This window comes from Perognathus longimembris, chromosome 1, assembly GCF_023159225.1.
Source record: "Perognathus longimembris pacificus isolate PPM17 chromosome 1, ASM2315922v1, whole genome shotgun sequence".
In the NCBI taxonomy this organism is placed as follows: Eukaryota; Metazoa; Chordata; class Mammalia; order Rodentia; family Heteromyidae; genus Perognathus; species Perognathus longimembris.
Genome location: NC_063161.1, coordinates 154,331,873 through 154,347,223, shown reverse-complemented (window position 1 = coordinate 154,347,223; position 15,351 = coordinate 154,331,873). Strand labels below are relative to the sequence as shown.

Here is a 15,351-nt window from a genome sequence, read left to right as displayed (position 1 = left end):
AATTCACAAGACTATCTTAACCAATGGCTAGGTGCAGTAGCATGCAAGTGTCATCCCAACTTCATGGGAAAGCACAAATAGGAGTAGTCCAGGCTGTATAGAAATAATCCTATCACAAAAATAACAAATGCATGAGCTGGGAATGTGGCTCAATGGTGGAGTGCTTTGCCTCCATGCATGAAGCCCTGGGTTCGGCTCCTCAGTACCACATAAACAGAAAAAAACAGAAGTGATGCTGTGGCTCAAGTGGTAGAGTGCTAGCCTTGAACAAAAGAAGCTCAGGGACCGTGCTCAGGCCCTGAGTTCAAGCCTCAGTACTGGGAAAAATAAATAAATAACAAATACAAAAAAGGCTGACTGAATGGCAAAGTGTAAAGCCTTTAGTTCAAAACCTAGTACTCAAAAAAAAAATTCTCATTTTTCTTTCTTACCATGAGTTATTTCATCCATGTCTGGACTAGTGACAGAATCTTTACCCCCAAAATCAGAGCTGCATTCAGATCTCAGGTCTTCAATCTTATTGGGAATATCCTCAGAGGTTGCACTTATTCCTTTAAAAAAAAAAAAAGTTTTAATGAGCAGAAAGAAAAGAAGCACAGTACATTAAGTTTATGTATTAAGTATATGAAATTTAAACACTGTCAAATTTTCCTTTCTTCCTTCCCTCCTTCCCTTTCTTTAGTGTGCCAGCCCCAGGGCTTCAACTCGGGGCCTAGATATTGTCCCTGAGCTCTTCAGCTCAAGGTTAGCACCCTACCATTTAAACCACAGCTCGTCTTCTGGATTTTTGTGGTTAATTGGAGATAAGAGTCTCAGACTTTTCCTGCCCAGGCTGGCTTCAAACTGTGATCCTCAGATCTCAACCTCTTGAGTAGCTACGATTACATGTATGTGTCACCAGTACCAGCTAAACACTTCCCAATTTTATATATAATTGTTCTGTACATATGAGCTGTTAAGTACTATATATCCTTTATTATTCTATTCAAATGTACTTACCTTATTTTTATTCAAGATAAGCAGAATTATGTATTCCAAATACTGTAACATAAGGTACTAAGAATAAAGATAGTGCTAATTACTTCAACAGGATGTAAAGCCACATGTTAAATTCTCAAGATTTAAGTCAAAAGAAAAATAATTTTGTTCACTGGAAACTCACTGGTTCTTTTTTAAAACTTATTTATTCATTATTCATTTATTTATTTGCCAGTCCTGGGCCTTGGACTCAGGGCCTGAGCACTGTCCCTGGCTTCTTTTTGCTCAAGGCTAGCACTCTGCCACTTGAGCCACAGCGTGCCACTTCTGGCCGGTTGTCTATATATGTGGTGCTGGGGAATCGAACCCAGGCCTTCATGTATACAAGGCAAGCACTCTTGCCACTAGGCCATATTCCCAGCCCCTCACTGGTTCTTAAATAAAACATAACTCTTTGAAATAAAATTTGTAAGTGGGGAGGAGAAGAACTCTTCAAATTCCTATTCTTTAAAACAAGACAGACATACCGGACACAACACTGAGGCCTGGTGTGCTGGGGCGGGAACTGACCTCCCTGACATCCGTATCATCAGAGGTGCTGCCCAGTCCAGAACAACTCTCCAGCTCTTGTAGGCGCTCCTCTTGCTTTAAGTCTGGGGCCTCTAAACCAAAGATAAAAACCACTTAGTGATTCTGTTAGGTAATTTCAGCTTTTGTCACCCGGATAGATCAAACTATCAGAGTATGAATAGAATTAGTGTAAATAAGTTTTCAAATTATAGACCAGATTCCAAAACCAGTGAGATCGAGTGTCAAAACAATAAGGTATGTTTTCAGCCCCAACTTATAGTTAGGTGACAAAAAAAAAGTTAGGTGACAACTGTTTCTACACCATTAACCTGTTGTTGTTTAACATGAAACTTGACAGAAAAAGTATGCAAAAATTCAGAATAACTCAAGTACCTGCTAAAATAGAGCTTCTACAGATACTCAATTGATGGCAAGCTAATCATTGCTTACCATTTGTCACCAAACAAGGGAACTATGTCTGAATATGCTACATTTCAGGACCACTTCTTACTTTTTCTCTTTTTTCTTCTCTTGGTGGTACTGAGGTTGGATTTCAGGTCCTCAAACTTACTAGGTATGTGTTTTACCACTTGAGTCATACCTCCAGCATATTTTGCTTTGCTCATTTTTTATACAGGATCTTGCTCAAACATCAATCCTCCTATCTATGGATTCCAGAGTAGCTGGGACAAGTACCATACCAGTCTTGTTTTGTTGCGATATGAATTTTACCTATCTGTTGCAGTATTAGGGTTTAAACTCTGATCCTATGCTTGTTAGACAGGTGCTCTTAAGGACTAAGCCTCACTTCAGCCTTATTTTCTATTGGTAATTTTGGTGATAGGATATCACTTTCTGCTCAGGTACATGCCTGTCAAGACCTATCTATGTTAGGATTCCTGGGAACTAGAACAACAGATACATGCCATAATGTTTATGTCAAGAGACATGGGGGTCTTGACAACTTTTGACTAGCATGACCTGAAACTGATGTGCCAGATCTCCATCTCCCAATTGCTGTGGTATTACAGATGCAAACCATCATACCCAACCTTATTTTTTTTTCTTCCTGAAAATTGTCAAAATGATGTACAGAGGGGTAACAGTTTCATACGTAAGGTACATTTCTTGTACGATTTGTTACCTCCTCCCTCATTTTCCCTCCTCCCCCTCCCCCTTTCCCTTGCCCCCCGTGAGTTTACTTATTCCTTTTTTTTTCGGTTGGTTGTGGGGCTTGAACTCTGGACCTGGACACTGTTCTCTTGAGCTCTTCAGCTCAAAGCTAGCACTCTACCACTTGGGCCACAGAGCTACGTCCAGTTTTCTGGTGACTAATGGTGTCAATTTCTTTTATTTCCCTCTTCCCCCAACCCAGTACTAGGGACTGAACTGAGAGCCTAGCAAGTGCTCTATCACTTGAGCTATACTTTCAGTGCTTTGGTTTACCATGATTTGTGATAGGCTTGAACTAACTGCCCAGGCTGGCCTTGTACTTGTAAATTCTCTACCTGTGAGGAAGTATCAAATTTCTGTGTATTCCAAAAATATATTAACTTTTAAAGAGCCAAGTGCCAAGTTTTCATTAAGAGATAAATCTAACCTTGCTTGTAGGGAGGTCAACTGCTCAGTGTTTGGGCTGTTATTCCTATCTTGAGAAGAGTTGGTACTCAATGACCCACCCAGATGAGTTACAAAAAATTGCTGCCTAATAAACTGCCAGGGCTGGGAATGTGGCTTAGCGGTAGAGTGCTTGCCTAGTATGCATGAAGGCCTGGGTTCAAATCCTCAGCACCACATAAACAGAAAAGGCCAGAAGTCGTGCTGTGGCTCAAGAGGTAGAGTGCTAGCCTTAAGAAAAAGAAGCCAGGGACAGCACTCAGGCCCTGAGTTCCAAGCCCTCAGGACTGGCCAAAAACAAAATAAGCTGCCAGAAAACATTTTCCAGCCGGGCACCAGTGGCTCAGGCCTCTAATCCTAGCTACTCATGAGGCTGAGATCTGAGGATTGAAGTTCAAAGCCAGCCTAGGCAGGAAAGTCAGGGAGACCCTTATCTCCAATTAACCACCAGAAAACTGGAAGTGGGGCTTGGCTCAAGTGGTAGAGCACTACCCTTAAGCTGAAGAGCTCAGGGTCAGCTCCCAAGCCCAGAGTTCAAGCCCCACGACAGAAAAAAAAGTTTTGAATAAGACGTGATTAGCATAGAAATTAGGAGCCAAATATTGGTACTTCACTCTATAATCCAAGCTACTCAGGAGGCTAAGATATGAGAATCAGGTTTGAAGCCAGCCAAGCAGATATAATGTGACTCTTATCTCTCTGGTTAGAAAGCTATGGCTAAAGTGGTAGAGGGGTAGCCTGAGCAAAGAAGAAGCTAACAGAGTGGGGCGGGAGTTAGGGGGGAAGAGAAAAAAGAGTTCTGAACAAATAAAAAAGCAAATGAATCCAGTTTCCAGTGGTTCACGCCTATAATCCCAGCTACTCAGGAGGCTGAGATTTATCCATGAGACTCTTATCTCCAATTAACTACCAGAAAACTGCAAGTGGCGCTATGGCTCAAAGTGGTAGAAGAGCACCACTAGCCCTGAGCTGAAGATGAAGAGAGCCCAGGCCCAGTTCAAGCCCCACGACTGACCAAAAAAAAAGCAAATGATGACAGCATACTAACCTGAGTCACTTGGTAATACCTCTACACTCCAAGCTTCGCTTGTTGTTTCTGATATGGTAGAACCTGTGCAGGGGTCAAGAAGCACTGACCCTGAACCTGGGAGGCACAGTAAACTGCCCAACATGTTTTCTGCTGCTGCACCTGTAAAGAAGTAGGGAGCCAAGTATATCTGATAGCTGGAGCAGTGACAGTGTAGAAAGGCTAGACATCAAGCTGACAAAATCTTTTCTGTACCACAAGAAAGAAGCCAAAGTGAGAATTATAATTACAACAAAGCACACCAATAAAGTTCCAAAGTTTTAGCTTTGTTAACAATGGCACAATTTCCTTTTTATCAGGTACTCCTGTTCACTTTTCACATTAAAAAAAAACACACATGCACAAGCACACACACACATACACACATTTTTGGATCAGGTTATTTCAAGTGGCTTCCATCTTGGTTTTTTCAACAAATTCTACATGTGCTCTTTGTACCATTCTAAAACTCAGTCCTACAGGAATTACAAACACTAGAGAAACTTAACCAGAGAAAGTTATACTGGTCAAATATGTTCTCTTCTGGTACATTAACCACATATCCAAAGCAATAAAACATATTTGCAAAAGAACACACAGCTCCTCCACAGTACTCACTCAACTGCAAATACAGCTAATTGCTCAAATACAGCTTACTGCCAAAACCAATACTTTGGCATATGGCATAAAGTAATATAAAACCAATTAACACATCTATTTACATTATTCAAAAATACAAATAGTGCAAAACATTATTGTATGCCTGTATTCAAAACACTGAAACATCCATCAAGATGTATTGTACTCATAATCTGACTTGTTGAACTCAAACTTCTTTGTACAATTACTTAAAAAAAATACACACACAAATACTCACTAGTGGCTTATACCTATAATCCTAGCTACTTAGGAGGCTAAGATCTGAGGATCATGGTTGAAGCGAGTTAGGGCAAGAAAGTCTATGAAACTCTTATCTCCAATGAACCACCACAAAGCCAGCAGTGGAACTATGTCTCAAGTGGCAGAGTGACATCCTTGAGCCAAAAAGCTAAGGGATAACACTTAAGTCTTGAGTTCAAGCCTAGTACCAGAACAAAAAACAAAAACTCAAAATTTGCCATGCATTGGTGGCTCATGCCTGAATCCTAGCAACTCAGATGGGTGAGATCTGAGGACATGGTTCAAAGCCAGTGAAGGCAGGAAGTACATTTATCTTATCCCCAATTAACCACCAGAAAACTGTAAGTGGTACTGTGGCTCAAAATGGTAGAGCACTAGCCTTGAGCAAAAGAGCTTAGGGACAGAGCTCGGGCCAAGTTTAAGCCGCACAATTGACAAAAAAATTAAAATAAATGAGGATAGACAAAAGAATGTCTGAGGGCAGGGAATGTGGCTTAGTGGTAGAGTGCTTGGCTAGCATGCCTGAAGCCCTGGGTTCAATTCCTCAGCACCACATACACAGAAAAAGCCAGAAGTGGCACTGTGGCTCAAGAGGTAGTGTGCTAGCCTTGAGCAAAAAGAAGCCAGGGACAGTACTCAGACCCAGAGTCCCAAGCCCCAAGACTGGCAAAAAAAAAAAGTCTGAGATTTGCCAAGAAGCAAGAGTGGTAGGTAGGGAAACAGAAAAAACAAAACTGGCTGGCTACTGTATGTATAGCTTCTGAACCTCAGAGACAGTGCAGTTAGGTCTTATCATTCTCTCTGCATTTATTTAAAAATTTCCATGAATTAGCTGGGTGCTGGTGGCTCATGCCTGTAATCCTACCTACTCAGGAGGCTGAGATCTGAGGATAGCAGTTCAAAGCCATCCAGGGAAGGAAAGTCCTTGAGACTCTTATCTCCAATTAACCACCAAAAAACCCGGAGGTGGTGCTGTAGCTCAAGTGGTAGAGCATTAGCCTTGAGCTGAAGAGCTCAGGGACAGCTCCCAGGCCCAGAGTTCAAGCCCCATGACCAACACACACCAAAAAAGAAGAAAAAAGAAAAGCTGTGATTGTAAGACTGTATCTTTCAGAACACATACAATAGTATCTAAAGGTAAGTAAATTCTAATATAACAAAACCTCAGTAAACTTTTCATCAAAAAAAGGAAAAAGAGGGCTGGGAATGTGGCTCAGTGGTAGACTGCTTGCCCTAGCATGCATGAAGCCCTGGGTTCGATTCCTTAGCACCGATACACAGAAAAAGCCAGAAGTGGGTGCTGTGGCTCAAGAGGTGGCGTGCTAGCCTTGAGCAAAAGAAGCTCAGGGACAGTGCCCAGGCCTGAGTTCAAGCCCCAGGACAGGCAAAAAAAAAAAGAGGGTAGACATCAAAATAGATTGTCAGCAAGTATGAAAACAGAACAATAAAACCTCTTGAAATTGTACTGGAAGTGGAAGGTGGGGTGAGAATGATGGAAGGTTGACTGTACTGTATATGTTGTATACATGCATAAAATTGTCACAGTGAAATCTTCCCTTGTACAGCTGATACATGCTAATAAAAAAAAAAGACAAAACACTTTTTACCCCTTTTCCCAAGAAGACCTCTTTGGAACAGAATAAATTCTTTCAAAAGTAAATTCAATTAATTGGTTTTTGTCGTACAGGTACTAGAGCTTGAACTCAGGGTCTGAATGTTGTCCCTTAGCTTTTTCACTCAAGGACTGGCACACACTTGAGCCATACCACCTCCTTTTTTTTTTTTTTTTTTTTTTTTTTTTTTTTACTAGGTTTTTGCATTTACGCCTAGGCTGGCCTGGTCCACAGTTCACCTATGTTTGCTTCTTGTATAACTGGGATGACAGGCATGAACTATCATACCTAGACTTTTTTATTTCTTGGTGCCAGTACTGAGACTTACACTTTGAGCCTAAGTGCTGTCTCTTAGCATTTTCACTCAAAGCTAGCACTCTACCACCTGAGCCACAGCTCTACTTCCAGCCTTTTAGTGGTTCATTAAAGATAAGAATTCCACAGACTTTTCTGCCCAGGCTGGCTTTGAACCATGATTCTTAGATCTCAGCCTCCAGAGAAGGTAAGATGACAGATGTGAGCCACCAGCATCTAGCTCATTTTATTGCTATCTGGTGGTGGTGATAGGGATGGAACTCATGGTCCCACAAATGCTAGGCAAATGCTCCAACACTGCATTACATATCTACAGCCTTCATTTTTGAGAATTTCATTATACTATTCCCAAAGATTTTCTGGCTATTATTAGCTATAGAAACTTTCATCTAAAAGTGAGGTGTTTACTCTCAAGTGGAGAATATTTCACTCAGACTAAGAGTACACAGTATGTCGTGAAAACAAGACTTGACAAGAGGCTAAATAGAAAGTTTGAGTTTTTTTCTTTTCTTTTTTTTAAATCAGTGTTGGTAATAGGGACTAAATGTAGAAGGAGGAAACTACACAGAAAGAATAAAGTATTCAATGTCTTGTTCCCTATAGTTTCAAAGTTTTGCAGTCAGGTGCTCACCCATACCACCCTCTATTGACCAAAAAAGTAACAACTCCATCTCGTAAACAACAGAAGGATGTGAAACTACATCTATCTATCTTCCAGACACACTGAATGGATACCAGTTACCTGCAATTTCTTGTAAGCGATCTTCCTCGATATTAGGGTCAAAGTCACTTCCCAGGACATCTGTGCTCCAGGTCTCACTCACTGTTTCTGATATGTCTCTATCATCTGTTAGGCCCATCATGTCACGAATCTCAAACTTCCTTAGCTTATCATCAAGATTATCTTGTGTGGTTGCTATCAAAAACAAAATTAAGCACTTAAAAAACTTATCACTAAGCTTGTGGTTCCCATTCTAGTTCTAACTAGACCCACCTGCTCCCCAATGGCCAACTGACCTCTAGCTAAGATGAATAAGATCCCTACCTTATCCACTACTCTTTGTACATGCGTGAGTTAGCCCAGTCCAATTGAGAATGTATCAACTCGCCCAGATTTTAGAGCAAGTATTTTGGGTGGTTTACTGTGTCACATTATTACGGTAACGATCTGCTAATAAATCCATAGTAAATATGTTTTCCACTTGACAAGACAACTCTAGTCTGCACTCTAAAGTTTTCATTCCATCCTAGATCAACTTCTGTGAGTTCACAGTTTGTTGTTAATGTTTCTGTTTTCTGTTTGACACTGGGGACTAAAACTAGGGCTTCAAACCAGCTTCCCTTATTTTACGATAAGACAAGTTCTTCTGTACATGCACAATTGTGCTCAACTTTACCTTGCTCGTGTTCTAACAGCTGTAGAGCTTCAACTCCATTACTCCCAGAAGGTCCTGCTCCAAGTTCTGACACAGACTCTCCTTCCAGGTCTAGAGAGGACACTGAATTGGAGCGATTTGAAGGACCTAGAGAAACGTTTATCCCGTGAGCAATCTTCTAAAAAAACACTGATAAGCCACAATGTTATTTTTCCTGCCTTGAAGAGAGACTATAAACTGGTTAAAATTTATTTGAGACATGTTTTGCGGGGTGGGCAAATGAGAGCACAGGAATTGAGGGTGAACAAATGCAGTAATTATATATGATGCACATTACAAAAAAAAAATGAACTAGGTAACTGGAGGGTAGGGACAAGAGGGAGAAAATGAGAGAGAATGAAGGAAGGGGAGACACTGACCAAGAAGCACTGTACTCATAACCTGATTTACGGAATTGTAATCCCTTTGGATAACTATCTGATAATGAAAAAAATTTGTTTCGGATTTTTTTTTTGGCAATTTTTGGTTTGAACTCTTATCCTCAAGCTTTTGAGAAAAGCACTCTTACTGCAAAGCCATCCTTCAAGCCCTAACTTTTTGGCTCATTATTTTTGAGATAGGGTCTCCCTTGGTATGATCTACCTCTCAGGCTTCTTGGTAGCTAGGATAACAAGCAAGTGTCACTGTATCCAGCTCTTAGTTGAGAAGGGGGTTTTCTAATGAACCTTTTTCTGCTCAAACTAGCCTGACACTGTGATTCCAATATTCTTTGCCTTCCAAAAATTTAGGATTAAAGATGTGAATAACCAGCATCCAGGGCTGTTTTGAAACAGGGTCTTTCTTCTATGTAGCCTAACCAAGTCTTGAACTTGAGATTCTTCTGCTTTAGCCTCCCAAGTACTGGGAGTATAGCTGTGCATGACCACACTTTCAATTCAAAAGCACTAAATTTATGCCTTAAAAAATATACATACCCAGGCTGGGTGCTGGTGGCTCATACCTGTAATCCTAGCCACTCAGGAGGCTGAGATCTAAGGATCGTGGTTCAAAACCAGCCTGGGCAGTAAAGTCCATGAGATTCTTATCTCCATTTAACCACCAGAAAACCAGAAGTGGAGCTGTGGCTCAAAGTGGCAGTGCTAGCTTTGATCAAAAGAGCCCAGAACAGTGCCTAAGCCCAGAGTTCAAGCCCCACAACCAACACACATACACATACACACACCCTTTAAGTCAGCTATTCTGCTTCTAGAAATTTATCCTAGATGATAAAAATTAATGTAAAACTTTGTGGTAGAGCTTATCAGATATCATAAATATCTAAAAACTAGACACAATATACCTATTTATCACAAAAGAATGCTAAAACAGCTGAACATTGGTGGCTTATGCCTATAATCCTAACTACCTAGGAGGCTGAGATCTGAGGATAGCAGTTCAAAGCCATTTCAGGCAGGGAAATCCGTGAGACTCTGATCCCTAATAAAACTACCAAGAAAGCCAGAAGTGGTGCTGTGGCTCAAGTAGTAGAGCATTAGCCTTAAATGAAAGAAGAGCCCAGGCCCTGAGACCAAGACCAGAAGCCCCCCTTCCTTCCCAAAAAAGAATACTAAAATCAGTTTATATGCTTATTCAAAGTGTAAAAAGAAAAGAAAACAAAAAACTTCTAAAAACATATTGTTTCCTGGGTGTTGTTGGCATATACTGTAATCCTAGCTACTCAGGAGGCTGAGCTCTGAGAATCACAGTTCAAAGCCAGCCTGGGCAAGAAAGCCTGTGAGACTCTACTCTCCAAAGAACTACCAAAAAGCTGGAAGCAGAGCTCTGCCTCAGGTGGTAGACACCAGCCCTGAGCAAAAAGGCTAAAGGACAGTGCCCAGACCCTAAGTTCAAGGCCCAGTATTGGACCAAACAAATAACCACACAACTATGTTACTTAAGAATGTAAAATTACAAAGGGAAAGAAATGGTATGTACAGGGCTGGGAATATGGCCTGGTGGCAAGAGTGCTTGCCTCATATACATGAAGCCCTGGGTTCGATTACCCAGCACCACAGATATAGAAAATGGCCAGGAGTGGCACTATGGCTCAAGTGGCAGAGTGCTAGCCTTGAGCAAAAAGGAAGCCAGGGACAGTACTCAGGCACTGAGTTTAAGGCCTGGGACTGGCAAAAAAAGAAAAAAAGTAATGATATGTACATATTATTAAACCAAAAAGTTTAAACCCAATTTTGCTATAAGTAAGCTACAACATTAACTGCTGTTAACAGTGAAATTGCAAACAAGTCTGCTTCTTTTCTATATTATTGAGAATTAATTATATTACTTTAAAAGATTAGAGAAAAATAACATTTATATTTACTTATAAATGTTATTAAACTTGAACCTTATTTCCACGGAAAAAATTATCTCAATATGTGGAATAATACATTTTCACTTCACAATCTTGGCTAATAATTTTCTTGTAATTCTTATTTTCATTGTATACTGCTTCATGAAGGTGTATTTGAGTATATGAATAAAGGAATGCAGAATATTCAAAGTATATACAATGTCCTGAAATACTAGTAAGTTCATTTTTCCCATTTGTACATGCTTTATATCCTTCTAAAGGAGCGCTATAAGCTTTGGCATATATTAATACTGAGAATGCTGCTAAAATCAGAATGTTGGTATTCTATTTAAGTCTGAATGAAGACTTACATCTTCTTCATTTTATACGACCAATGGCTTATTACAATCTTAATTCTATCCAGGAAACAATCTTTACAGCCAACTGTTCTAACTCATTAGAGGAAACTTTCATTATTCTGCTCAGTGAGAGGCACAGATGGCTTAATTATAATTTATAAGGCTCCTTTAAAGAACACAAAACAAAATATTACTTGAATCACATAACCCTTCACCTTCAGATATGCCTTCCAGATTATCACTGCAGAGGGAAAAGCGCAACGTTTTATCAGGTTTACCGTGGAGTTTGTTTTCATCAACAGGGACATCTCCTTGCCCTCCATCCGAAAGCTGCATGTTTAGGACCTAAGAAATAAAATGCCAATTTTGGCTTATTACAAATGAAAAAGATTTTAAAAACAAACAAACCACAGCAAATGAACACTTAAATTCTCTTAGATCACTTAACTACAATTCCATTCATGAGATCTTTGAAGCATTAAACGGAATTCATGGGACACAAATGGACTGGCTGGGCCAACTGAAGTTATGTTGTCTTTCTATTACCTACAGCATTAAAGACTCAACAGGCAGATAAATTACAGGATTATAGGAATTAGAATGCTTTGGTATTTCTGTTTGTCCCTGTCATGTCCCATGTAAGCCCTGAAGGCTTTTCTATTAGCTTTGTAGCCAGCAAGTAATCTGGCAGATTTCTTTTTATTGAGACAATCTTGCTACGTAGTCTAAGATGGCTGTGAACCTGCAATTCTTCTACCTTAGTATTGGGATTACAGACATGGTTCCACATGGGATTACAGATGTGTGCTTCCACAACTGGCCCTTTACTGGCAGATTTAAACCTGGAAACAAAACGTCCTTAAACCTTTCCAAGTTGCTGCAAAGTAGTTATGTGTTAAGGTACTTCTTCAACACTTAGCCCAACAGTCTATAATTTTAATCTTCACTTCCCAATGTTTTCAGGCTTTAAATTTGTGGGGTTTTTTGCCATCCCAGGGGTTGAACTCAAGGCCTGGGCACTGCTCAACGCTAGCACTCTACCACTTGAGCCATAGCAAACCCAGGGCTTCATGCATGCTAGGCAAGTACTCTACCACTAAGCCACATTCCCAGCCCAGTTTTTAAATTTTTGAGTCCTAGTACCAGGGTTTGAACTCAGGATCTTGCTTGAACTTTCACTTGACTTGTTCACAGCTATTGCTCTGCCACTTGAGCCATGCCTCAAGTCCAGCCATTTGCTGGTTAATTTGAGATGCAATCTCACAGATTTTTGTACTTGAGCTGGCTCTAAAACATAACCTTCCAGGTCTCAGCCTCCTGTATAGCTTGGATTATAGGTATAAGCCATGGGCACCAGACTTTGTCAGGTTTTCCTGAATACAGGGTAGTCTTTTACATTACCTGGAACATGGGGGAGCAAAGTCCAAAACTCTGTGTCCCCTAATATCTACTCCCTAGCCTTTTCCTTCCTGAGCTTTTGTTTGCTGTTTGCTCTGATTTTATCTCTTATTCCAGGTAGCAGCAAGTTGTAACTTTCAATATTCTTTACTGTTTTGTTTTGGTGACACTGATTGAACTCAGTGTTTTGTGCATGCTAAGCTCATGTTCTACCACTGAGCAACCCTCCTCCCCCCTCCAGTGCTCTTAACAAATGCCAACCATGAAGCTTCTATAGCCCTAGACAAGAGGCAATGAAAAGGCAAACCATTAAGCTGATCCTTGGGGAATTTGCCAAACTGATCAAAATACACAACTATGCTTCCTTGTGAATAAGCTCTACATTGCTCCTTCAGGTACCAGCAGACTAAACAGGTATGAAGCTGCTGGGATGGTTGCAGGCTAAGGTAAAATGTAACAGAGCTTTCTTAATAAAATTGATTTGCTCATTAAGTATTCTATTAGTTGTTAAGATTTTACTAAACATAAAACATTTCCTACAAATCACTTGATAACTCTGACCAATTTCAACACAATTTGCTTGTTTTCCTGACTCTTTTTTTGTGTGTGCTGGCTCTGGAGCTTGAGTTCAGGGCCTGAGTGCTATCCCTGAACTTTTATGCTTAAGGCTACCACTTTACCACCCATAGTTTCACTTCCAGCTTTTTGGTAGTTGATTAGAGATAAGAGCCTCACAGTTTCCTGCCCATGCTAACTTCAAATGATGATCTCCAGATTTCAGCCTTCTGAGTAGCTAGGATTACAGGTGTGAGCCACTGGTGCCTGGCTACCTCTTCTACTCTTACTAGGGAATTTGTTGTTGTTGTTGTGGGCCTGCTCACCAAATCCAGTGCCAAAGATGTATGAATGTGCAGAGCCCTTCCACAACTGCTCCCAGACAGCTTAGCATTTAATGGTGTCATGATAGGCCTCTTAAAGATAATTATGCATTACTAGGGTTTGAGTGTTTAAGTTCTTCCAAAACTCATATGGTGAAACCCTAAACCCCAAGGCAATGTACTTGAAGATGCAGCTTTAGAGAGCTGATAAAATCATGAGGACAGGAGCCTTCATTAGTGGGATTAGGACCTTATATTACAGGCCCACAAGAGTTCCTTTGCCTTTTCCACAGTAAGAAGACATTACTTATGATCCCGGAAATGACCCTAACAAGACACCAAATATGCCTAGAATGAAGATGTCTTATTTATTTATAAATTTTTTTAATAAACCACTTAAACTACACTTTTTCTATTAACATTTTTGTTTTTTGTTCTTTCTTTTGGATGGAACTAGGCATTGAACCCCGGGGCCTTACACATGCTAGGCAAGTCCTCTATCACAAAAGGTCCCAACTTTTTTTGTTTGTTTTTGTTTTTTTGTTGCCAGTCCTGGGGCTTGGACTCAGGGCCTGAGCACTGTTCCAGGCCTCTTATTGCTCAAGGCTAGCACTCTACCACTTGAGCCACAGCGCCACTTCCTGCTTTTTCTATATGTGTGGTGCTGAGGAATCGAACCCAGGGCTTCATGTATACGAGGCGAGCATTCTACCACTAGGCCATATTCCCAGACCCCCCCCACCTTTTTTTTTTGCCAGTCCTGGGCCTTGGACTCAGGGCCTGAGCACTGTCCCTGGCTTCTTCCCGCTCAAGGCTAGCACTCTACCACTTGAGCTACAGCGCCACTTCTGGACGTTTTCTATATATGTGGTGCTGGGGAATCGAACCCAGGGCTTCATGTATAGAGGCAAGCACTCTTGCCACTAGGCCATATTCCCAGCTCCCCAACCTTTTATATATATTTGTTAGATACTTTCGCTAAATTTGCCTAGGCAATCCTCATCTTGAGATCATCCCAAGTAGCTGTGATTATAAGCATGAGTTATCATGCTTATAATGGTATATGTGGAAGCAAAGGACCACTACTGAAGAGAACAGTCTAATTTTTTTTAAACACATAGTTTTGATGCAGCACATATTGGCCTCAAACCTTCCATCTCTGTGGGCCCTGGTAGCCTACACTTATAATCCTAGCTACTCAAAAGGCTGAGATCTGAAAATAGGGATTTGAAGCCAGCCTCAGCAGAAAAATTGGACTCTTATCTCTAATTAATCAGAAAAAAAGTGCCAGGCACCACTGATGGTACGCTTTAGAAGGCTGAGATTTGAGGATCATGGTTCAAGCCCAGCCCAGGCAGGAAAGCCTGTGGACCAAGGAGAGTGCTCAGGCTCTGAGTTCAAGCCCCATGGCTGACCAAAAGAAAAAAAAAAAAAGCTAGAAATAGGGGTATGGCTCAAGTAACTGGTTGCAAAAAAACCTGAGTGAGATTGTAAGGCCCGGAGTTCAAGCTCAAAAAAATATATATATTATTATTGGGTTGTTTTTTTTTGCCTTAGCTTCCTGTCTCAGCCTCTCAAGTTCCAAGATTATAAGCATGTGTCACCCTGCCTAGCTTAAACTTCTTAACACTGAAGAGTTGTAAATTAAATGTAGTAATATATTCCTACCTCATTTTCTGACATCATCCCTGGAGTAAGCTGGGGACCTGTCCCTAAGGAAATGACCAACACCTCTTCTGGCTGTACTTCCTGGATAGTTTCTTGAGATGATCCTTCGTGGTCCATATGTAGATCCACTAACATATTAGTGCGACTTCTGCTCCGAGTTGCTAACAAAATAAAAAAGAAATCAAACAATCAAGACAAAAAAATCAAAATGAAGAAAATGGCACACTGAATTAAAAGATATTTTCCATTAGTGTTGAATGTATGCACATGCAAAAAAGTTATGA

General features: G+C 40.6%; 1 protein-coding gene across 10 annotated transcripts in view; it reads right to left on the bottom strand.

Moving 5' to 3' along the window:
- The window catches only part of Gapvd1 (GTPase activating protein and VPS9 domains 1), a 90,860-nt gene that overhangs the window by 28,892 nt on the left and 46,617 nt on the right, over positions 1-15,351 (bottom strand). For 7 of the 10 annotated variants that reach the window (XM_048342590.1, XM_048342582.1, XM_048342625.1 and 4 more), the window contains 7 exons: positions 15,068-15,228; positions 11,339-11,468; positions 8,457-8,582; positions 7,802-7,975; positions 4,214-4,354; positions 1,506-1,640; positions 432-551 (listed from right to left, as the gene is read on the bottom strand). In XM_048342590.1, the coding sequence (XP_048198547.1) occupies positions 432-551; positions 1,506-1,640; positions 4,214-4,354; positions 7,802-7,975; positions 8,457-8,582; positions 11,339-11,468; positions 15,068-15,228 (987 nt within the window). The remainder of the gene's footprint in view (positions 1-431; positions 552-1,505; positions 1,641-4,213; positions 4,355-7,801; positions 7,976-8,456; positions 8,583-11,338; positions 11,469-15,067; positions 15,229-15,351) is intronic. The other 3 variants (XM_048342605.1, XM_048342635.1, XM_048342654.1) reach the window with 1 other exon arrangement.